The sequence below is a fragment of the Acomys russatus genome, chromosome 11 (assembly GCF_903995435.1).
Source record: "Acomys russatus chromosome 11, mAcoRus1.1, whole genome shotgun sequence".
NCBI classification, from domain to species: Eukaryota; Metazoa; Chordata; class Mammalia; order Rodentia; family Muridae; genus Acomys; species Acomys russatus.
Window position 1 is genome coordinate 39586203 of NC_067147.1, and position 25185 is coordinate 39611387.

The 25185-nt window shown below is 51.8% G+C and overlaps 1 protein-coding gene across 1 annotated transcript in view; it reads right to left on the reverse strand.

Moving 5' to 3' along the window:
* Positions 1 to 1566: 1566 nt before the first annotated feature.
* Positions 1567 to 25185, reverse strand: part of LOC127195628 (collagen alpha-1(XIII) chain-like) — a 56730-nt gene continuing 33111 nt past the window's right edge. Inside the window, exon 3 of the mRNA XM_051153124.1 lies at positions 1567 to 1719. Coding sequence (XP_051009081.1) covers positions 1649 to 1719 — 71 coding nt within the window. The 3' untranslated portion in view covers positions 1567 to 1648. The remainder of the gene's footprint in view (positions 1720 to 25185) is intronic.

A 25185-nucleotide genomic window follows, 5' to 3' on the forward strand; every position in this document is an offset into this window, starting at 1 on the left:
AGAGATTGCCCACAGGGCAGCAGATGGCCACCTGTCCAGCCCTCCCCGCTGGCCACCAACATCCTTACTTCGCAGGAAGCAAAGAGAACAGGGCTGAGGATGTGTGCCATCTCTATTCCTCCTGATTTTCAGATTTTTGTTTTTAGTGCCCAGAGCTAGGCATGGAGTACAAGGAGCTAACTGGGCCTTGCCTCTCTTGCACCACAGCTCAGGCAGATAGGGACTGTAAGTAGGGACTCATACCCCACTTCCCTTGCCAGTCTCCAGAATCCAGGAGACCCACTCTGGCTGGGAACAACATGCCAGAGAAGCTGACACAACTCTTAGGATACCAGAGTTCTATTAAGGGATATAGTCAATGACACCTCTGGAGTCTCCTTAGGATGGAGCAGGTGTGAACTCTTGCCTTCCAAAAACAAGGAGGATACATGGCCCCACCCTTAAAAAAAAAAAAAAAAAAAAAAAAAAAAAAAGAGATAAAGTCTAAGATTCCCAGGTTGGCCTTGAACTCCCTGTGTAGCTGAGGATGACCCTGAAGTTTGGATCTTCCTGTCTCCACCTCCCAAGTGCTGGGATTTATTCGGGGATTGAACCCAGAGCTCCATACAAGCCAGGTGAGCAGGTGAGTGAGTCCTTTATCAACTCTGCCACATCCCCAGCTGCTGCCATTTATTCTGGAAGATGGGTGACAGGAATGACCACTTGAGGCCCCTAAACCCACCCGATAAGGCACCTTCCTCCTTGGCTCTGCTCTCCGAGGCCTACCAGACAAGGTGGTGGCAGGATTCTTGGGGGTGGGGACTGGGATTCCAGGGTACCCACAGTATATTCCATGACTGTCTCTTTAAGGATCAGGTACACTGGTTTCACAAGTAGGGTACTCTCTTCCTCTGGCTTCCATTGGTTCCCCACAGTCCCCAAACCACCTCCTAGCAATACAGGAGGGAGAAGGTGGGGTAGATTTCAGTAACCTTGAGAAAAATCTGATGTGAAGCGGCTGGCCCCTTTCAGAGCCAGTCCCCAAGTCCCCCCAGTACCCTTGGGTCTTTTGTAGGGCTATCAAATGTTGTCCCTCAAGGAGCACGTGATTCTGGTTTTGGGTCCTTTACCTTCGGGAGGTGTTTCCTGGGGTTCTTCTCCGGAATTGGAAAAGGTCCAGCTCCCTGCCCACCCTGGCACTAAGGCCCAGAAAGCAGGACATGTTACCTCTAGTGCCATCACCATCACTAGCCTCAGCTGCCCCTCGGGGGCCTGGCCAGAATGGAGCTGCCCACGCAGGGGTGTGGATGGCACTATTGCGTCTCCCTAGCTTGGAGCCGTGCCCTGACCTGCTTTCTACTTGAGACAAAGACACTGGGGGAGGGAAGTAGAATCTAGCAGGTGATCGTTCCTCTTTCTGACATCTGCCACTTTTTTGACTGTTGTTGTATTTGTGTTTGGATGGGGGGATGGGGGTAGGGAGAGGAGACACACAAAATAGCCAGGCCAATAAGGGGTAAGCCAGACTTCTAGAATGAAATGAAGCCCAGAAGGCCAGGGTGATGCATCCCTAAGGGGATGTAGGATCCTTGATCTTTGTGGGACATGCGGAGGGACCCTCCTGGAGGACAGCAGAGGCCTGGCTGTCAGCGCCCCACCCAGGGCCCTGTTACCATAGATGACACAGGCCTTTGAGACTCACACACGGGGACCAGCTGCAGCCAGTACTTACAGGAGGTCCTGAAAGAGAGAGAAAAGGGCTGGTCAGTGTCACTGCTGCCAGAGGGAGGGAGTGGGGAGGTCACCTTAGAAACAACATCCAAGAATTCTCTGGCAAAGGGGTTTCCATCTGGTCTTCAAAGTTCCTCTTTTCCTGGCTCACTCTTGCCAGTGTAATCCATTTTCTCTCCATGTTTTTATTATTGGATGAGAAATGCAGGGGTCTGGACCCCAGGCTTGGGCCTTGAGAGGGGCCTAGTAGTCCCCACCCCTCACCTTCCTGTCTGTCAAACTGCATTCTGGGGGACCTGCCAGCATTTTTGTGTTCCAGACTGCTCCAAGGTGGCTTCCAACCCATACTCAGGGAGGTCACAGAAGGTGCGGAAGAGATCAATGCTGCTAAGCATGCGCACCAGTCCTGCAGGCTTTTCCAGGACATGCAATGGAAAACTGGCAACAGAAGCGTGGTGGGGGTGGGGGACCCTCTCCAGCCCTCCCCTCCCAGCCTGATGTCTATCGGCCTGGCCTGGTTTCTGTTAGGCATTGAGTCAGCTGTCTTGCCCTCCTGGGTCTGCCGCCCACTGCAGCTTTCCTGACACCCACTTCCGTAGTCTTTGGCCCAGCCCTCTCTCTCCACAGGCAGCTCCCTTCTTCCATCCCTCCCCCTGCCCGCTTTCCCTCCCTCCGCACTGGACAGCAGCAGCCCCGTCTCATTACTAACAAGTTCAAGCATTGTGAGGGTGGGAGCCAAGAGGGCAGGAAAAGAGGGGCGTGACAGGAGGAAGCCTCAAAGGCATTTCGGTAGAATGGAGCTATGGAGCCCCCGTGGCCCCTAGGGGAGGAGTCCCGGCTGTGTGTCCCCCTCAGCCCCTACTGACAGGACCACATCAGCTTAGAAGCTACTCCTGTGGTCTTTCATGTTCTGCCAACATGGCCGCCTTATGCCCCCTCCTCCCCCACCAGGCTCCTATGACCCTTGCCCCCCCAAAAGCCATTTTCTTCTCCCCCTCTCTTATCTGCCAGTATCATTCTGTGTTCTGGTCCCCGTCCAGAAAGAAACAGCCCGTCTCATGCTGGCCTCTGTCAGGCCGTCATGTTCAGGTGAACAAAATGTTTCAATTAAAAAAAAAAAAAAGACAAACAAGGGGCATGGGGCAGGGGAGAGGGGCGGGGAGTGCAGGGGCAGGAAGGTGTAGCTGCTGCCTGGGAAGCTCTAGGCCAGATGGCAGGATTCCAGAACAGGCTGGGGACAGCGTGAGTCAGGGAGGGAGAGCATCTGGGACCTATTAGGCTGAGGGACAGGGCAATGTCATCCAGAGCCCGCAAAACTATCTCGGAAAGCAGAGGCTGCACCGGGTTAGCCTGTGCCTCCTGGTTGGTGGACATGTGTTCAACAACGACAAAACTGAGCTCTGGGAATTCTCAGAAGCCTATCAGGTCTGACAGAGCCCTGGCTCCCAGTTCACAAGATTGGGGACACCCCCTGATGATTCAGGGTGGAGCTCTGGTGGTGGGTCTGCCTGTGCGGTGGGGCGGCAATCCAGGAGTGCTTCAGACCCATCGCCACACCCACCATGCCCCTCACTCAGAATGAGATTAACATCCTGCAGGGCCACCTTTAGCTCTCTGTAGGGCGTCCCTACAGCTCCCATGGGACTCAGCTTTGCCAAGCTGTCACCACCCTGGCCTGTCACTCACAGGGACTTCAGTGAGGAGGAAGTAGAGTCTCCTAGGAGACCTCCAAGCCTGTCTATTAGGAAGTTTCAGGATTCACCTTCCATCTCCGCCTCTGCTTCCGGACTGCAGACACAGTGTTACCACCATCAGGAAGCTCCTGCTGCCCTGGCCTCCCTACAGTGATGGATGAGGACCTCAAACCGTGTGCCAAAATAAACTTTTCCTTCGTCCGGTTGTTTTGGTTGGGTATTCTGCCTCAGCAACAAGAAACTAGGACTGAATGGGAGGATGAGATGGCTCAGCGGCTAGAGGTGCTGCCAACGCTCATGACTTGAGTTTGATTTCTAGGACGCATATGGTGGATGGGGAGAACTGACGTGGACTAGGCTTTGTCCACGACAAACACTTTTGTATCAGGGGGGAAGATTGCCATCATCCCCACGGATACTTGTGGAAGATCAAGAGAGAATCCACCTGCTGCCCTCCTACCTCACGTCTCAGGGACCTGCAGTGGGGACCCCTGGATTTCACATCGTAACCCTTGCCCGGTGCTCTGTTCAGTAAACAGTGGGTGCACAGCTGACACGTTTGCAAAGTATACTAGGGTGGTCATGTCACCTGTCTGTTCTCAGTCAGTCATGTGACTGGCCTGTCCTTCTGTCCAGGCAAAGGACAGCCACTCCAAAGCATCATCAACTCCACTCCAGACAGACTAGGGATAGAGAGGCCTGGGAGGTTGGACAAGGATGGGAACGGAGCCCAGCCTCCTTTCTTCGCATTTAGACCCTCCTAACAAAATGTGCCAGCTCTCACGACCAACCTGGGGAGGTGAGCGACTGTCCACATCACCCCATGCAGAAAAGGAAGAAGCCACCTGTGCCTGCTGCAAGCCACAGCGACAGAAGATTGATGGGAGAGTGATGGAGATTGTTGCAGGCCACCTGGGAAGGAGGGAGTGGGCTGCAACAGAGTGTCCAGGGGTGGTTCACAGTAGATACCCAGAGTAGAAACCTTTCCCTGCATAACTGCCACCTCCGTCTCTTTGAATAAGGAAGTCTTGCCTTTTCTAAACAGACAATTAGGAACAGACCCTGTGAAGAAACCTGGGGCGGTCAGGATTCTGAGCGGCCTGTCTTTAATACGTTCTTACCAGGCTACAGCTATATAAAGATGAAGAGCATCTTAAAAGACGCCCTTTGAGGAAGGAAAACTGCATTAAACAACAATAACAACAATAAGTAAACCCACGTGTTATTAGAGGCCTGATGCTAATCTCTGGTGTCATAGAGATAAATAGCTCATTTCCTCCTGCTGAGAGGTTAAGAGTATCCTATGTGAGAGAGCTGGAGACTATCCAAAGGTCCCTGGTGGATTGTGAAGACTCTAGGAAAATGCCTGTGATAGGAGGAGTCATTCATTCATTCATTCATTCGTTCACTTCTTCAGTCAACATTTACCAAGTGCTCAGGGCCCTTCGTTCATTCACCAAATCACGTTATTTTACAAATCAACGTTACTCGGGGTACATAATGCATAGCGCTGATAAGACCCCTAGGACATCATATCATCTCTTGGGACAAGCTTGGGGCGAGAGTGGCAGGCTCATCCCTTCTCGCTAACTTGGAAACTGACCTTCCAAACCGTTTGTTTACTCTCCTGACAGAGTATCACATTGCTGTCATTAGAAGAGTTCTCGCTGGACCATCAAGCAATCAAGTTACACACACACACGCATGCACACATGCACGCACAGAGAGAGACAGAGACAGAGAGACAGAGAGAGACAGAGACAGACAGACAGTTAAAGACCTTATGGTGTTTGGAGAAAGTTGGGCTGCATTTCATAGCATCCACTGGAGGTTAAGCGAGTCGTCTAAGATGACTCATCACCTTAGAAAACCCCTGGGCTTAAAAAAAAAAATTGTTTGTCCCTGTTTTAAGACAGGGTCTTTGCATGTAGTCTTGTCCTGGAGCTATGTAGACCAGGATGGCCTCAAACTCATAGGTCACCTGAGCCATGTTCTGACACTGCCTGACAGCTGGGCTCCCAGGAGCTGGAATCTGAATCCTGTTTCACACTCCTACTGCCTGCCCATCTCTAAGAGGACAGACAGCGGATGCCCCGGTTTCTCCAAGGTCCTTGGATTATTTACAATCCTAGTCATACTCTGCCTGCCGAGTGGGAACATCTCAACTTGGGGTGTCGTTTACTTTCCAGGGATAGTTGGCCATGTCTAGAGACCTTCGACATGGGGACCATGATAGGGAGGGCTGAGATCTCTTTCTGGGTAGAGACTATGGATCAGCTGTCCTGGGAACACACTGGGCAAATCATGCTTTGTGACTGACACAATGAACCCCAGTCTGTGGACGAAGAAACATCTGGCTGTAGCTTGCCAGAGGTTCACAGCTGGTGAAGGATCCTGAACTCCAGCTCAGAACAGCTGAGAACTGGTAGAGCTCTAGGGGGTTGGCAGGAGGCTTTAGAAACTATTCAAACCCAGCACATTCGGTCTCCGTGAGCCAGTGTGCACAGCTCTCCTCAGCTTGGTGCTTCGTAGCCACATGCATCGACAGCTGAAATTGGCCATAGTAGGCGTTCGCACTATAGAAATTGGTAAATGCAACAAAGCAGTGTCTTTCCATCCCACGGACCAGCTGTTAAACATCTGCCGTGCTTTCGTCAGTCACAAACATTCCCAGACATTTCAGGTGAAGGTGAGAGCCAGGGGCTGAGCGAGATGGGCAGCAGGTACAGTGTCTGTTTGCCCTCCCCCCGCCCTCTATGGCAGAACACAGTCCTCAGAGCAAAATGGCCAGCCACCATTTTCCTCAGATTGGCTATTGCAAATGCTCCTCACAGCCAAGTGTGCTGACTGTCAATGTCCCTTCCTAGAAGGAGGATGAGGAGAGTCACTGGCCCTCACCTCAGATGCCAGCTGCTCCCTTTTGTCACCTGTGTGCAGGTTAGCTCTACTTGCACAGAGCCTTGGCTGCTAGAGTGTATAGGCTGGCGAAGGTTAAGGGAAGGGCTGTCCCATCTGAGAAGCTAGCGAAGCTGCCTGTCCTTCTGGGTAAAAGCTTTTCCACATGGCTGCTTTGGGGTCATTCAAGTTCCCGCCAGTAACACCTTACTATACTCTGTATGTCAGGCCAATAAGCTCATTGGTTGCCGGGAAAGGTCTCTGATGGAATCATACTCATCTCTGGGATCTTATGAGGGAACGGGAGATATTGTTTATGCCTCTCCAGAGAAGAGAAGTCTTGAAACGCACACTCCTGGACTCACAGTAGATGTTATTAATCAGTTGTGGTGGTTTGAATAAGGATAGCCCCCATAGGCTCACTCATATATTCATATATTGAGCGGCTCTACTTAGAAGAATTAGGAGGTATGGTCTTGTTGGGGTGGGTGTGGCCTTGTTGGAGGAAGTGAGTCACTGGGAGTGGGCTTTAATGCTTCAAAAGGCCAAGCCAGGCCCAGACGCTCTCTGTTCCTGCTGCCTGTGGATCCTGACATAGAACTCTCAGCTACCTTGTTTGCCTGTGTACTGCCATGCTCCCTGCCGTGAGGATAATGGGCTAAAGTTCTGAAACTGTAAGCCAGCCCCAATTAAGTGCTTTCCTTTTTAAGAGTTGCCATGGTCTGGCCAGGCGTGGTGGCGCACACTTTTAATCCCAGCACTTGGGAGGCAGAGGCAAATGGATTGCTGTGAGTTCCAGGCCAGCCTGGTCTACAAGATGAGTCCAAGACAGCCAAGGCTACACAAAGAAACCCTGTCTTGAAAAACCAAAAATAAATAAATAAATAAATAAATAAATAAGAGAGTTGCCATGGTCACAGTGTCTCTTCACAGCAACAGAACACAGACTAAAACATCAGTCATTGTTGCTTTCCCCCCATAAGCTTAGCTAGACAAGGCTTGCCAAGTCTTCCTACTGCCAATCAGCCTAACCCTGGCATGTGAGACAAGGTCTAAAGCTACAGCCACCTGGGTTGAGACACAGGGATGAAAGCTCTTTTCTGACTTCTCTGGGGAGGCCTGGCTCTAGCCTTGTTGGGCAGCAGAAAAGCTCCCCAGCATGCCTTGTGCCAGCATATAATTTTGTATTAGCCTGTCCTCCCTTTCCCACCCAGCTGTTTCGATCGGCAGAGAGGTGGCCGGGATAGAACTCGGTTGGTACAGCACTCGCCTGTCATGCAGAAAGCCCTAGGTCTTATCCCCAACATCGCACAAACTCATCACGGCCCATATCAGCGCTCAGGAGGAGCAAAAGCCCAAGGTCATTCTCAGCTTCATAAGAAGTTCAAAGCCAACCTGGGATGGGAGAGATCCCATCTTGAAAAAAAAAGGCAGACTGGGGATATGAGCGATGAAAGTGGGAGGGCCAGAGAGAACCCTCCGACCAAGTCCTGCCCTGGAAGTCCCCAGTCAACATCTTTGTTCCCAAAACCACAGCTGAACTGCTGCCACGCATAGTTCCCTGAGGGCAATTTCAGTGACCACTTTCCTGTGCGGCCCATGGAAGTGAAGTCCCTCCCTGGCAGGATGCTCGGACTGCTCTGCTCTTGGCTGTGCTGTTCTTCAGTGCAGAAACTGTCCCTTGTGTCCCCACTAGCTTCCCCACCTTGTTTTATGAAATGCTTGGGGAGGGGCTGAGGTAGGTGGCTGGGAGGAGGCGTAGGGTGTGCCAGGACTGCAGACTCCTGCCTCAGCCTCCCCTGTAGCTGCCTTCCCTTCTTCCTTCTGAAGAGAACTTCAGCTTTATTCCAGCCAGCCTTTCCCCACTGGCCACACAGCCATACAACCATACAACTCCAGACCCAGCTAGGAAACAGCTATGGTGAATGCCTGGGGCCAGGCTTCCTTGTGAAGATGGCACTGAGGTAATCTGCTGGAGCCCATAGCAGAAGTAGGGGACCTATGCAGTTTTTTTGTTTTTTTGTTTGTTTGTTTGCTTGTACCCCAGGAAAATCATGCTCGGGGCTCTGGGAAATGGGTTGCAGGTAGCCGCAGGCACCATGCCTGGGTGTGCCTAGATAGAGGAACTTATGTTTAGACCCTGGTAGGATTCAAAGGGGCCAGTTTGGTGAGAGGGAGAGGGGGAGGGGGAGGGGGAGGGAGGGGGAGAGAGAGAGAGAGAGAAAGAGAGAGAAAGAGAGAGAGAGAGAGAGAGACAGACAGACAGACAGACAGACAGACAGACACTGACTCTGACTGGCTGTTCCACCTCAGCTGTCTCCAAAATGGGCTTTTAAAAAAACAATTGCATCACAGGGACGCCCACCATGGGGTGGTGCCCTCTGAGTCTTTTGTCTTATCATCTCTGCATGTTCTCTGTCACTGCTCACAGCATCATAAGGTGACGTCACTACAATCCACACAGGGCAGAGCGGGCCACTGAGGCCACAGGCATGCCAGAGCTGTAGAGGAGTGCATGACCTTGCAGCCCTGTGGCCGGGTAGGTGCTCTATTGCCCCATTTGGAAGAGGAGCCTTTTTTCTTTTTCAGCACAGAGATGTTAAGTAATTCATTCAGAGTCACACAGCTGGAAAGTAGCAGAGCCGGCAGCGCAGTTTGCCCTCATGACCCTTATACATAGTGCTTCAGCTGTCAAAGCAAACTAGGAATCAAGACAGAGTCAGCAAAGAGAGGTTTAGATGGCTAAGGGGGAGCCTGCCGTTGTCCTCTCAAGTCCCTTTGAAGGTCCTATGGCATTATCTCTGGGCCATCTTCCAATCATTGTCATCTTTGTCCTAACACTGGCTCCCCTACTGAGGTGGAAGGGCTAGCCCCATCCAAATTTGACCCATGCCAGAAGAAGAGCAGTCACCCCAAGAGCACATGTGGCCTCTCATTGTTCTGTCAGCAGTGGAGGAACCAGACTGCTCCACAAGCCATCCTCAGGGGCCCAGAGACTTCCCAAGGTTTTCTAGGAGTTCGCTGGCCAGACCAAGATTCCTGGCTTCGTTGCTGAAAAGACTTTCAGGACTAACCACTATAGTAAAGGAGAGTTGTGTGTGTGTGTGTGGGGGGGGTTGCTTTTTAAATTTATCATTACTGCGTGCGCTTGTGCGCGCGCACGTGTGTGTGTGTGTGGGGGGGGATGTGTGTGTGGGGGGGGATGGGTCCTGCAATGTGTGTGGCAGTCAGAGAACATTTCTGTGATCAATTCTCTTCTCCCACCTGTTTGTGGGTTCTGGGGATCAAACTGAGGTCTCCAGTCCTTTTTGGCAAGCACCTTCACCCACTGATCCGCCACACCTGAACATTTTGTTGAGGAGATTTTAATACGGGCTTTGAACATAGAGGAAAAGAGATAGAGAGGGCATAGGAGAGAAAAGGACACACTGAGACCATGAGTGTGAGCTTCTCACCAGGAGCCACAGCACAAGGGTCAAAACACATGAAAACCTAGACCTTGTTACTTACTAGAGGTGCGAACTTAGGCAAACTGCTTAACCTCTCTTGAGTTTGAGTGTTTGCATCCACCCTATTGCGTTTAGAGGAGCAAACAAGAGACTGAAAGCAAAGTGCCTTCACTGTGCCCGGTTTCAAGTCAAGAGTGTAATAAATGGTGCTCCAGCAGCTGCAATGGTTATAGGAGGCATGACAAAGTGATATCAAATTCCAGAAGCATGTGGCACACTTAGAAAGCTCTTCTCACATGCAGGCCACCATCCGTGATGTTTTAAGGACGTTGTCATAGGCAAGCCCATAAGAGACTGGCATCCAGTGGATGCCAGAGGCGGCTCATTTTACACACAGGAGCTCTGCAGCCCGGAGAGAGATGTTTCCTGCTGGGGTCACAAGCTAGGGAGGGGTAGGCTGGTCCAGCTGCTGACCACCCTGTGAACTTCTCTGAGATGCTGCTGGAGCTCTGGAAATGCAAACACAGCAGGCAGGACTTGGGTGATAAGCAGACAGGATGGACCAGGCTGGGTGAGCCCGGCTGAAAACAGACACGACTGATCAGTGTCCCCAGCTCTGGACAGAGGGACAGGCTGTGTATGTTCATGCTTCCTTGCCCTCCCCCTTCCCCCACCCCCTTCCAGGCTGGGGTCAGCAATGAAAAGTCCTGAGTGATGGAATCTTGTGCGGGTCTCACGGGTTGGAGAGATTACGGCTGAGTTCTGCAGACTCAGTCCAAGGGCAGGCATTGTTCTCAGACTGAACAGTTTCCGGGCACAGCCTCACCCCACCTCATGGCCCCAGCACAGGGCAGAGGGGCTGATGGCCACACACAGACGGGGGACATCGGGTCCGGTAGGGGGATGGGCTGTGTGACGAAGAGGAAAGTTAATCAGGGCTGGGACTTGCAGGGTGGACTCAGGCGGCTCAAGTCAGCTTTATTTTGATAAGCTTTATTTTGATAAGAATCTGGAAGTCTTTCAACTTGAACCTGTCACTCTTGGCTGAATCACCCAGGAGCATTGGGATCCTCTCATAATGACCCGTAGAGGCAGAGGTCTTCCCAAGGAGGGTGACTTCCTGCCCCATCCCCCCACCTCACCTTCCTTCCCAGGAAGTCAGCAGTTATGCAAGACAGGGTCCCCTTTCCATGACCCACAGGGACAGCCAGTTCTCTGGCAAACACAGAGTGCACCCAGCAGACCACATGTCCTCCTCCAGGCTGTGGATGCCGAGTAAACCACAGTCCCATGATATCAAAAGGTTTTTCTTTCGTTACTCTATCTCTGTGCAGATGCCAATCCCGTTCTTTTCTATCTAGAACTCTCTACTAGGCTGTGAGATCGGTAGTGGGCATAGGCTTTGCTCATCGCTCCAGAAGAGTTGAAGATGGAGGGCTGTGGAGCTGTGAGAGAGCAGCCAAGCAGGTTGCAGACAGGAACACAATGGACTAGGCGTAGCGCAAATGGGGATGGAGAAGCCTGTGGCAAGGCGCCAAGGGCTTGTCTGTCTGTCTGTCTGTCTGTCTGTCTGTCCAAGATAGATTGGGACTGACCACCCCTTAGCTGCAGTTGTTTGCAGCTGGAAGAGCCAAGTTAGATCTATGTACAAAGTTCTGATTGTTAGATGTTGGTGCTGATTCAGCAGCATCTGAAACCCCTTCTGCAAGACCCATCTGGTGTGTGGGGTGCTAATTCCCAACACGTCTTCTCTGTGGCCCTCTCAGATCCATTAGTTTCAAGCCCATGGAGCAGAATTGCTGGCCTGGAGTGAGTGTGCTCAGCGGGCGCATGCTGCATATGTGAATGAGAAACAGAGGGAAGGATGGGGTGCAGGGTTCCCAGCTTCCACCTCAACTACGTATCTGTGAAGACCGAGGTGATAAGGATGTGTGTGGGTTGCATGCCCCTGAAAGCAATGGTTGGTGCTGTCCCTGGGTGCCGCACCACCAGGCCTCCCTCCTTCTACTTGGCCCAGAGGCCTAGAGTACAGCAGGGCTGTGCGGAACGGAGACAACGAACAGTGGTCAGTGCTTAGTGAGGCTCTTAGCCGCCTGTGGGTTGTATCTTTGTTATCTTTCCAGTATTGGGGATTGAACTCAGGGGTTTGCCTGCACGCTAGGCTAGCCCTCTACCTCTGCGTTATACCCCTAGTCCCCCCTGCCCCCACCTTTTCTTTTCTTTTTACTTTTTGTGTTGGGACAGGGTCTCACTAAGTTGCCCAAGTTGGCTTTGACCTCAGGCTGGCTTTGAACTTGTGAACTTCCTATTGTTTTGCTTCATTTCTTCTCTTTCCGATTCCCTGATCCCCTCATAGCCTAGATGGGCTTTGAACTCTCTATACAACGTAAGATGACCCTGAACTGCCTTCACCTCCCAAATGCTGACTTATACGTGTGTGCCCCCATGCCAGTTATTTGTGGTGCTCGGGTTCAAACCCAGGGCCTTACTCATACTAGGCAAGAATTCCACCAACTGAGCTACATCACAAGAGAAAAATACTGCTCTTGACTTTTCCCCCTCGGTTACCTACATTTCAAGCAGCTGTGTAATGTGCCCATGAGGCCACGGGCAAGGTATGTATGTGGAACAGTAGTCAGGGAGACCTAAAGAAAACAGCCTCCAAAACAGGAGCCTGGTCCCAGCAAACCTTCTGAGTCTCACAGGTGACAGGATGCTAGCTGCTTTGTGTGCCACAGGAGGCAGGGCTCTTTCTGTTACCCATTTCTGATCTTCAGGTGTCAACACAAGCAAGTATTTTAACTTACAAATGAGATACCCAGACATCCTAGGAGAAGTAGCTCATCCAGGGTAAAATAAGAAATGGATGCTGGGCCTGAGATTTATGCCTAAGCCCAGGTGACTGCAAAGATCATCCTCACTCCATGCCACCACATTGCTCAGGAAAACCAGAGCCTTTCCTTCCACATAGCCAGGACAGCTGTGCAGTAGCCATCGAGAGGAGCCCTGCTTTTCATGACAGTCTACTCTGGAATAGCAAATCCTGAGCACAATCCACTAGAACCAAAAATGGGTCCCATGCAGACATAACTAATCGATTTCAGTGCTGTTACTTATACTTTGGGCAGCCATAACTAGTCAATCAAAGCTGCCACACTTGACCAGGTCTTAGCACAAATGTTCATATCTGAAGGGGCAGAAGCTCTGCCCAGCGTCTGGTGGCCAGTACAGGTGATTGTCTTTGAACTGAGAGGTGTTTATGACTGTGGGAGAACAGACAGGGGGATTGAATGGATGAAGTGGCACACTGACCAAGGTAGGCAAGGTAGACACTGGTGACATGGCTAGCTGTGTGACTTACCCCTAGCATGTTGGGTGCAGAGTGACTGAGGAGCCAAGAAAATAGGTCCATCTAAGCTTAGAAAAGCAACAATTATTTGGATCTTTCATTAGGTCCTTCCTTCCATCCATCCTTCCTTCCAATTGTTTGTTTTCTGACATTCATTGTTAAAATGGCCTTTTAAAGACATTAAAATAGTATCATCCTGGTCTCTTGCCCTGCTGCCACTAAACTGTTTCCATTTTCTCCTCTCCCTCAGATGCTGTCATTACTTAGGAGGCCTGGATGACAAGGACCAAGATTATCCACAGGACATGAGGACTATGGTGTCCCAGCATCCAGGAGAACAAAGCCATTCTGGTGGCTTCCCCTCCTGTCAAACTGACTTCATAAGTAGGAGATTAAGAGAAGATGCTGCTTGAGGGAGGGACCGGGTACAGGAGGATGGTAGGCTGTGGCATCAAATGTCAGTTCCCACGAAGAAGAAGGGGGCTCCCACCCCTCACCCTCTGCTCTGCGCAGGCACCCCCTGCCCCCGTCCAGTTTTGCAGCTGGTCAGCTCTGGAGGACAGAGGCATGGGAGCTTGGGTGAGCAGGAAGAGGCTGGGTGGTCTCTGCACGGTCTTCCCTAGGCTCTCCAAAAGCACAATAAACACAGGCTGAGCAGTGGCAGCCCCGACACAGCACCAGGTTGAAAATGGTGACAGCTGTCCATGTTTTCCCTTAGGCCTAGCAGCTCTCACTGTCTAGGAACTAGGCCTAACAGGTTTGGGTACCCAGGTTGCTATCCCTCCCTATCCTGATGTTTCTAGAATGAGGTGGGTCAGAGGAGGCTGTACTCTAAGCTGAGCTGTCTGGGCCACCTGTTGTGGAACAGTTTCCTCCAAGATGGAAACATTCCACCCTTCAGGGAAGCTCCTTAAGCAGGAAGTTCAACAGCTCAAATGAGCTTCAGGAAGTCCCTGAAATGGACCAGATTCACTAGGCCCCTCCCTGCCAGTATAAACAGTAAAAGCTGAGGCCCCTCTCAGAAGGAAGCTGAGCTGCCAAGAAGATGCTCAACCAAAGCTGCATAGACTATGAACCAGACCAGTTGCCTGGAAGAAGCAGAAACCAGCTGAGCTGCCTGGAAGAGGTTTAGACCAACCAGGGCATCTGGAAAGGACACTCTCCAGCCTGAGGAGCTGCCTGCAGGCTGTGCAGTGTGCTCCAGGTTTCCCAGTGATCTTTGAGTCATTTCTGCTCCTGTAAGTAACCCCAATACAACTCACTGGTTCACCACGTTGGACTTTAGTGGTATCTGTACTTTGGTCCATTATGGGTTCCCTATCTTAGGTGAGCAGAGTGTGTGTGTGTGTGTGTGTGTGTGTGTGTGTGTGTTCGTTCTATCTCCTCAGGGAAAAGTTGGTGTCACACAACACCTACTGAAGCCACTTAGCCTCTCTAATTGCCTAGGCCTACCCACTTTCCTCCCCACCTTCAAAACAGCATTGCAGACAGCAGGTAGCTCCAGGGTCAAGAGGATCAGAGCCCAGGCCTCTAACAGTAGGTAGCAGATCAGGAGTCAGCAAACACGAGTCACATTAAGTCAAGTCCTGCCCTGGCCAGACAGGCAGAGTTCTCCGAAGACAGATTCTTCCCAATGGGGGTCACTGCTAGAGAGATTCCAAAGACTCCATGTTGGATCTGCTCCAAGGATTAAAGAACATGTTCATGGGAGGTGGCACTCCCATCCCGGGCAGTTTGCACATGCATGCCCAGATGTTTCATGCGGTCCTTAGGAGATGTAGCCATGTTTCTACCTGTCCTGCTAGAGACAGAGCAAGACTGAAAGCCATACTTCCTGAATCTCTCATAGGTCACAACTGGAATTAGAACTCAGGCCCTGCTGGCTCGGACACTGTAGTAGGTAGCCAACCTTAGACTATACAGTCAGAGCTCCCACAGAGCTCCAGGCATAGAGTTCATGGATTAGCGCAGATTTGGTTTAAGGAAGATTGGCATCTTTTTGCTGTTCTTGACCCAGGGTACCACAGAGCCCAGGCTGGTCTCAAACTTGCTATGTGTCTATAAGGATGACTTTGAACTTCTCATTGCCCAGCCTCACTTCCTGAGTGCTGGGATTAATGGCATGTACTACCACGCCCAGCTTATGTGGTGCTAGGGAGCAAATCTAGTGCATTATAAGTGGGCAAACACTCTAGGGAAGGTAGACAGCCTTTCAGATGGTCAAGTCCAGTGCAACAGCCGCCTCCGCCTCATACCACTGAGCTTGTTCCAGTTGTAGTCCAGGTATTGGCTACCAGCTGGTGCTAATCTGTCTCATCGTTGCCACCTCTGCAGCCACCGCGGAGACTAGCTAATTTATGATCGCAAAGAGCCAATCGATCTGTTCTCCTGACCTCTGACCTCACCCAGGAGCTGGTTGTGGGACCCCTGCTGTCCCAGCAGGCAAGAAGCCTAGAAATCTGTCTGGAGCACTGATACTTCAGCAGATGAAGTTCCTCAGGGATTACTGCAGCCAACCTCCCTGGTGACAGGTGAGGCATCCTGGGAAGACTGCCGGTGATGTCATCTTTGTCACAATAGAAGACTATACAGTTGGCTCTGAAGAAAGAAGCCTTCTTAGCTGCTAACTTCAGAAAGTTGAGCAAAAGTTGGGGCAGGGACTGGGCCAAGATCAAAAGATGTAAAAAAAAAAAAAAAAAAAAAAAAAGAGAGAGAGAGAGAGAGAGAGAGAGAGAGAGAGAGAGAGAGAGAGAGAATACCCTTTTCATGTAATAAAAATAAATAAAAATGGAATCTTGCTGTTGAGAGAGAAGAAAATCTCAGCCCTCCCCAAAGACAGGGCAGGAGAGTACTGAGCTAGGCCCCAAACACAGGCCTCCATAGTGGATGGGGTGACATGGAGGCACAGAGGTGGCACTCAGGCAGGCCTCTGTGATAGGAGGATGTGGAGTGACAGGGAACTGCAGCCTGATGCTTCCTAAAGACTGAGGCATCTTGGGAGAAGTGGGAAGGGAATTGATTCCAGGGGAGGGCACTTAGCCCATCTCTAATGGGACAAGAGAGGAACTAGGCCTACGCAGGACTTCTATCAGTTTGGGGTCAGGAAAACTGTCCTCTCTGAGTCCTATGGTATAATACTGCTGAGAATTCAAGCCATTTTTTTTTAAAATTGCTGATTACTTGGGTATGTATGTGTGCGTGGGTGCATGAGTGGGGTGGTTAGCAGACAACTTTTGGGAGTCAGTTTTCTCCTTCCCCATGTATGTGGGTCCCAGAGATCAGATTCAAGTCATCGCACTGGCAGTAAGCACTTTTATCCATGGAGTCATTTTGTGGGCCCCCAAAACCCCCAAAGTCCAATCATAATGTTTCCCTTTGGTCCTGGTAACGTGACTGAGAGATTTCCACTCCACCTGAGATGTGAAGATGAGGTGAAGTCAAGGCAGTGATTCAGGTACCCTGGCTGTCTAGATACAGTGGCCACTCCAGAAGCCCACTGGAGACACAGTTACAGGAGTGAAAGCTGGCTGGAAGGCAGCACAAATGTCCACAGTACCTGGTGTAGAGGTACTGTGATGGAGGAGGTACTGTGGTGGAGGAGGTACTTTGGTGGAGGAGATGGTGGAGAAGACACTGTTATGGAGAAGATACTCTGATGGAGGAGGTACTGTGATGGAGAAGATACTGTGATGGAAGAGATACTGTGATGGAAGAGGTACTGTGATAGAGGAGGTACTGTGATGGAGGGGGTACTGTGATGAAAGAGGTACTATGATGGAGGAAGTACTGTGATGGAGAAGATACTGTGATGGAGGAGGTACTGTGATGAAAGAGGTACTGTGATGGAGAAGATACTGTGATGGAGGAGGTATTGTGATGAAGGAGGGGCAATGTTGTAGCCCCCACTGTCCCTAGGCCGCCACCCTTAGTGAGGGTTGTCTCTCTAGGGTTTTGCTTTAGTCTTGTAGGGGGATGGGTGTGGGACTGTCCTTTTTCCATCTGCTGAAACCTCTGAACACATTTGCCTGAGCTTTGGAGGGGTAAGACCCCCGTTAGATGACAGCTGAGGGGATGGGATGTCAGCCATAGGCACATTGTCTGCCCCCCAGTCTCCCCTCAGAGTGGTTTCCCAATAAGCTCTGAGCTTTGCTTCCTACTGGGCCCCAACCCCTAAGCCCCCACCAGCCCACATGGGTCCAGGCTTCCGGAAGCAGAGGGACTGTGATTTGTCTCAAGTCTTCAGCTTTATTTATTCATCAGCACCTCAGAGGTGCTATCTTGTGACCCTCCCTCTTCAGGAAGTCTCTGACTCTATCCCCACTTTCTTCCCCAGAACCTTCCAGTGTTAGCTGGTTTGCTGACTTGGTACTTGAACAGATGACCAAGAGACCCTCTAGTTACACAGCCCCACCATAGATGCCCAGGCACTGCTGACAAAAGGAACAAGAATGGAAGTGGGGGTGGGGCTTCCAAGCACACAGGGTCCCAAGCTCCTCTGGGCCACCTTCCAGCGCTCTCAGAGAGAGTGACCCCAGCCAGCAACTCTCTACTTCCTCCCTCTAGACCAGTCCCAAAGCACAACCCCCCCACCCCAACCTCTTGGTGTTGAGATGCTCTTGAACTCTCTTCAGGTTTCTTCCCTGCCGGGCTTTTATCAGTCACAGATGGAAAGAGGAAAGAGAGAGTGATTAAAGCCTCCAGTCCCGCTGCCTGGGGCGAGGCTGGTCCCGCCTCTCAGGGCTCCAGAAGCTTGAGCCAGCAAGCGCCTGTCTCCCAAGCTGAGATCCTGCAGAGCCCAGGCCTCGACAGAAATCTGTTATTTATTGGGAGGCTTAGGGCCAGGACAAGGGCTGGAGGCCACAGAGCATCCTTGCCTGTGAGGAGGGAAGAGAGAAAGGACAGAATGAAGGGAGGGCAGGGGGGAGGGGGTGGGGCACCTGAAAGAAGGAGCCCCACGCACAACCACACACCACACAACCACCATGTTGGGGCCTGCTGTGTATACATCTCAGCAAACAAGATGCTTTTGGGGAAACACCATTTAACAGGACCACAGTTAGTGACAGAACTGTGAGCAGTGTGGGCAGTTTTGGAGAGGATGGATGGTGAAGGCACTCAGCAGCCAGTCTGGCTCTTAGAGCTGAACTTGTATACACAGACATGTCCTCCACCCTTTTGGGCCTTGGTTTTCTCCTTAGTGCAAAGGGGCCAAGAATGCCTTTCTCTTAGGGTTTTTGGGGGAACTAGGGTCCTGCCTAAGTCTAAGCATGCGCTTTGAATGCTGTAAGGTGTTCAGCAGATGGTGGCCAGAAGGAAGAGGAAGGGAGGGGAGGAAGGAGGAGGAGGAAGACAGGGAGGATTGGGGAGGAAGGAGAGGAGGGTGGGGATGACAGAGAGGGTAGGAGAAAGGAGTTGGAACAAGGAGGAGGAGGGCACAGATCCTGGTGGCAAGGCTCTGGAGAAGACAGGAACATGGTGGGGGTTAGAAGGAGCATAGGAGATGGAGAATTGCTCTACATGGTCCTCCTGGCTCAGGCCACCTTCAGCATCCTCCAAGCATCCTGGGGTGGCTCCAGTTGAGGGTGAAGCCAGGAGCTCTGAACAGCCAAGCTGCTTCTACACCCCCCCCCGAATACACTCACATTGGGGTTCACCAGGACACTGCACAGAGGATCTTCCAGGGGAAAAAAATTCTGACTTTTCACCCACCCACCCTGGGAGTGGGGGTGGGGTACTTAGGCCTCCCCAGGGACTCCTCCTGAGAATTAGAAAAGTGCCCTGTGTCTTTAAGGAGGCGCCAGTTGGGAGTGCAGAAGGGAGGAAGGTTAAGACGATTAACTGGTGCTAACAAATTTAGGATGTGGAAGAAGTCTTTTCTTGGCTGTCCATCAAAGGAAGGATTGAATGTCCCTGAGTGTGGAGAGAGCAGAAGCGGAGAGAGAGCTGGGGGAGGGGAGCAGGAAGGAGGGTGCCACCAAACCAGCCAGGCTCACTCCCTGGGCAAGCCTTCCCCAGGCATTGGGGGGGGGGGCGTGCAACAAGTAGGGTGTATAAGTGTGGCTGGCCAGCTGCTGTAGATCCCAGCACTGGCTGCCCCCATCTGCCTGTACGCTGCCACTCCCCCCACCCCCCATGCCCCATCCCCAGCTCAGGTTCTGTCCAGGCAGCTGGCTGAAAAGTGATCCTGGAGGAAGAGGCCCTTCCTGTTGATTAGGGACTGGGATGCTGTCCCCGAGCCCCCTCCAGTCCCACCAGACCCCTCCTCATTCAGGCTCCTGTCCTGGAGCCCCTTGGCTCCTTGTCCTCCAGGCCTGGGCAAGTCCTTCATGTAGGTCTCTCTGTAATCCATAGAGACCTGCATAGCTACCTAGAGGGACTACAGATCATGCCATGAGCCTTCCTGCAAGGTTATTTCCGTCAAGGGCTGCAAGGAGGCGGGTGTGTGTGTGGGGGGGGGGGCCATATCAGGCCCAGGAACAGTTCATTCATCCTACCCTGGGGCTTGGGGAAACAACAGCCCCCATCCTTGTGGGTACAAAGTCTCTGTCCTCAAATCCTCTGTCTAAAGCGAGGTGAGAACAGAGACACACTCAAACAACGTACACATACAGCAGCGGCGGGTGGAGCCCAGTGGGCAAAATACTCCCAATGGTTGGCTAAATGCAGAGTTCCAGGCCCAGGTGTAGAGTGTTGTAGGGCCAACCTGGAGGTGGGGGGAACTACACACCTATAGTTGTAAGAACAGCAGGTAGGCAGTGGTTTAAGAGAAAGTGTGGTAGCAGGGACCAACTCCTCCTTCATTGGATGGAGGCAGGTGGCAGGCTGAGCAAGGGCTCTTGGGAGTGTTTCGGTGTTTCTCAGAGGCCCACAGTGGGAGGAGGAGGGCTTACTTGACTGGCTTTTCAGTATGGAAAGCTTGTCCAGTTTGTCCAGTGGGGATGCTGGAAGGGCAGTGACAACGTGGAGGGGGTGGATAAGGATGATGAGGGTGGGGGCTGGTTGTGGAGGGAGGTCAGGAGGGAGGTGGGTAGAGGCAGTGGTTGCAGTGGAAGTAGAGGACAAACTTGGAGATGCGTAAAGAGGAAGGCGGAATGTGAAGGGAAGAGAGCCTGGCAGGGGTGGAGGCAGAGAAAGCAAGGTCTTAGGATGTTTCTGGAAATGCTGTGCTAGATAGATAGCAGGTGATGCCTGGCTGTCCCAAGACTGGGGACATACAAGGGGCTGGTTCAAAAGGAACACAATGTACTTTCTCTGCAACCTAGTAATTGTAGCCTCTATGGCCACCCTGATGGGGGTGGGGGTGGGGTGGACAACTAGACCCATAGATCCAGAGTGCAAGGAAGAAAAACCAGCCCCCAAATGCACATTGGGGAACTTGTGACTCTTAAGTGTATGACTTTCCAGAGTTAGGCTATCAGTGTAAGAACATCCAAATGGGGCACGTCCCCAGGGAGGGGCGGCAGTGGCCTTCTTATGTGTAACCCATCCGTGATTTGAGACTTCATCTTTCTTCATTGGATTAATTCTTTAAAAATGTTGATCACAAGTCATCAAATTGATTTCACAAGCCAGTAGGTTATGACCCCAAACTGAAAAATACTGATTTCCATGGAAATGAGAGTCCCTGGGGGGTAGGAGTTCACTAAGAAGAGGGTGGTAAAAGGCAGATGGGGCCCTGGGAACTCCAACACTTAAGGCACTGGTGAGAGATACAGAGGCCTTGAAAATACCTGAGAAGAGAGAGAGAGGCAAGAGAAAGCCCTATAGCGATGATCTCCAGCGAGCATAACGCTTTAGAAGGAAAGATGGGCAACTGTGGGGTGTCCTGCAGAGGACCTGTAAGCCAGTGGAGTGTGGCCTGGCTGCCACAGACACCCAGAACTCTCAACCCAGTAAGATCAGCATGAGCACAGGCTTCAAAAGTCCCTGGGGACGCGCAACCCAAAGGGAACCAAGTCCGACGGAAGTGTGAGCCATGTCTACTACTCGCCTGGCCTGTGAGGACCTGCCCCATCTTACAGGTCAAATCTCTGGTGGTCATGGGAGGGAGGTGTGTTCTTCTCTCATGGTCAGGTCACCTACCTTTGAATAGGATACACGCCAAGGCTCAAGAGCCCATAGCCTCAGCAGAGTTGTATACCACACACGCACTGAAGACCTACTGTGAGTTAGGTCTACAAGGCAGAGGATGGGGGAGCAGAGGCAGCACTCCTGAACTGGAGGCGCATTAGTTCTGAAGAACGGAGATGATTGTCACAGTCAGGACACTGTATCAGGAGCCTAGGACACGGTCTTCAGGGATTGGTGGTCTGGTGACTGAGTGGGCCCCCTAGGAAGCAGTGGGAACTAGGGGTGTTGTCCGGGGTTCCAATGCTGGGGGTGTGAGGAGACATGAGCTATGTGATGGGTCAGAGGCTCAGGGGAACCCAAAGACCCGGGCAGCAGCCTCTTCTGTAAATAGCAATTCCTTCCAACCTGGACCTGAGGGCCATTCGTGACTTCCCCATCCTCTGAGGATGTCTGTCCCTGTGGGCCACAAACCACAGAAGTTAGGGGGCCTGTAGACAGGGCTGCCTACCATGGCATTTTCTAAGAGAGGAGCCCCAGGAACTCTGGGGGCACCCCTGGGTAAGAACCTCCCACTGGATAACCCCATGCTGCAGAGCAAGACCGGGGGTGGAGACTCACCACAAAGTTACGTTTAGGCTCTGAGCACATACGGTGTGTTAGCAAGCCTTCCTGACAAGCCTGGAGTGAGGCTGCAGGTGGCATGTACCCATGCTTCCAGAACTAGGGAGGATGGATGGGGCAGGAGGATCAAGACAGCCACTTCCTGGCTACAGTTCCTGGCAATCATAGGCTAGGGGATTTTTCAGCATAGACAAAGACTCAACAAGTAGAGAATCTAGAAAGCAGCAAATCTAAGGTTGTCTGCTTTGGGTCTCTATCCTTCAAGCCTCATTTCTGTTTCTCACCTAGAGATTATATGTGGAGCAGGGAGGGGATTCAGTGTCATAACCAGCTACATACGGTGTGGGCAGGCAGTCGAACGCTCTTACCACATGATCAGTGTGAAGATGCTGGTCCTCTGGACCTCTCTGGTTCCTACTGCTGTGACACTCAGGGCTGGACGAGACAATCAACACCCTCCAACGTGGGCACCCTACAACCCTTTGATCCTAGGCTTCGCTGTGAGAGAACTTAACACAGTTCACTCCCTGCCCTGCTACAAGGATTTAATGTGGCTGGGTCTTGGCACCAGGTTCCATACACATGGATCTGAGGCCCATGAAGGTCACTGCTCTGCCATTGGTTCTGCCATGAAGTCCCAGAAAGGCTCATCTGAACCCCCATCTCATCGCATGTGGCAAGGACTGGCAAGCATGGTGGGGAGCCCAGCTCTTTGCTTCCAAAGGGGTGGTCCCTGAATTTGGAGGTCCTAATCCAGTGAGTTCTGGGGCTCATTTGGATACCCACATCCTTCCCTGAGTAGACAGAAGCCACCAACCCATAGAGCAGAACAAAGTAGCATTCAAATTCTGCCTCTACCTTCAGTGGGGGAGGGGGAGGGGATGTCTGGGTCAGGGTGCCCCATGAGCATGGGCAGATCAGTACTTGGGGTTGGATAGATCCTTGAGGGACAGAGATCTGGTGTAAGAGATACAGGGTACCAGTGTCCTATGGGGAAGGGCTAAGGGTCTTGTCCCTGCACTGAACAGAAACTAATCTTAACTTTCTTTCACACCAACGTAGTCAGGCCATGGCCCTGCTCAGATCCCTCAGTGGGTCCCCTTTGTTCTTAGAATAAAGTGCCACATGTCCCAGCTGTTGCCGACTTTCCAAATGCCACTCTGTTCCTAAGTCCCCGTTCCAGCCACTACCCTCTTCCTGTTCCTCATTTCCCTACTCTCTCATCAGCCTCAGGGACTTTGACTACTCTGGTCCCTCTTCCCTTTGCCTGGCCAACTCCTATTTCTATCCCAAGATCTCTGGTTAAGGGCCACTTCTTCAGCAAAGCCTTCTTGGATCTGAGGTTGGGTTTTTGTTGTTGTTAATAGGTTGGGTTTTTGTTGTTGTTAATTCGTTTTGTTATTTTGGTTGGTTGGTTGCTTGGTTTTTCCTTCTTAGTATGTGTTCTGTCTTGGCGCTCGTCACCACTGTGATTGTACGTTCACTGGTGCCATCAATGGAGGACCCTCCATTGCTAAGCTAAGTCCCAAGAGGAAAAAGATTATCCTTTATTCCCCTAGAGATCCCAAGCACCAAGCCAAATTGTGCTCGGTGTTACATGTTGTTGAATGTTCACACAAATGAATGAAAGGAAAGATGTCACTGGGATTGGGTGAAGGGTAAGCCATTCTCTGGGCCTGATAACCTTGAATTTGGAGAGGCCTACACTAGGCCAGGTCCAAGAAAGACTGGGTACCGTCTGTCACTGTCTAGCAGGAAGCATAGTGTAAACACATCACCTCGATGCTGCCGGGTAAGGCTGTACTCAGAGGAACTCTGGAAGTTTTTGTAACAAGTAGGGCCACATGGAGCTGCTGTGGCCGAGATTTAAAAGCCCTGGTGCCACTGAAGTTTCAGCAGAGGAGAGATGGAGGAGAATGCTTCCTGGAGCAGTCTGGGCCCTTTCCAGCTCTGGCGCCTGGGGTCTGGGAGCCCAGGCTGGGCTAGGATATGAAGGTTCCCTCATCACTGCCAGCAGAGGCCCCAGGAGACTGATTTTCCTCCTTGACGTCAACAGAAAGGTCACAGAAATCCCAGCTTTCCTCTCAGGGGCCCTTTGGAGCCCCTCAATCTGTTCCCTCACCCGGGTCTTGCAGGCATTCCATGGCACTCCCAGCCATGACCACCTCGGGAGTCTCTTGAGGTCCAGAGACACTGTGAGAAGGAAAGCATCCTCCAGTTTGTCCTAAACTCACCTTGCTCAAGTTTCAAGAGGGGCCTCGTGCTAGTATCTAGGGGTTGGGTGGAGGAGGAAGGGCAGCCCACACTGGCTGCCAGGGTGGGAAGGGGATCTCAGGCCAGGCGGCTCCAGCAGCCCCGCCAGCCCCCCAGATAACACATCCCACTGGGATTGCAGCTGGGCAGCTGGCTGCTTTCTCCCTGGCCTGATCTTGTGCACCTAAGCCAGCATGTGCTGATGACCTGGAAGTGAACCAAAGTGTTCAGCCTCCGAGGACTTTTTCCTCTAGCAAAGGATTCCACAGCAGGAGATACGGCCTGCCACACCCTGAAGTCCCGGGCCACTTCCATACTGTCGGCTGGTCCTTTCCTTTCTTTATCCAGCCTCCACTTTTATCATCCCCGCTTGGAAACCTGCTCCCACCGGTGAAATAATTCCTCAGCCACCCCCTCCTTGATCCATGCCCCTAGACTACCCTACCCCCATCTAAACTCTACCCACTCAAGGGAACAAGGCCAAACGCTGTGATCTGTCTATTGTCCTATGTTTCGATCCACAGGTAGCTATCCACAAAGGCCTGCCAGTGCCACCACCTGAAACCACCCCAAAGGGTTCACCGTATTTCTTGCATCTTCTCCCTCATCTCCCACCCACAGTAGACTTTCTCTCCACTCTGTTCACTGTCCACGCTGCCTATGCTAAAGGAACAAGAAACAGAAGCAGAGCCTGCGGGTGTTCCCATCCGACCCCTCCCCTTGAGACTTTCCAGGGCTTTCCTGGTTCACAGAAAGAGAAATTTCCAAGCTCCACAGACCAGAGAGCCCCATTGACCATGGCGGGGCTGGCCCCACCACCTCTGTGAGCCCTCCCGAACCCCGAACCCCACCATTCATCCCCCCCCAGCTCACTCAGACCTTTCTTTTTTTCTTCAGACATATCAAGCTGTTTCTGCTGACCCAAACTCAGATCCCACTCCAGGATTTAGTTATCTGGCATATTTGGTAGATGCCTTAATGGTGGCTTACTCCATGCTATGTTCTGCCTAGGAACTTCTTTAAGGACATCTGTTAACTCTTGGGGTGACTCACTTGTCAGTTCAAATGCCCCCTTCTTATAGATTCCCCTGAACACCGTTTTCCTGCTGGAGTTTCCCTTGATCCAGTCGCCAACTTAAATATA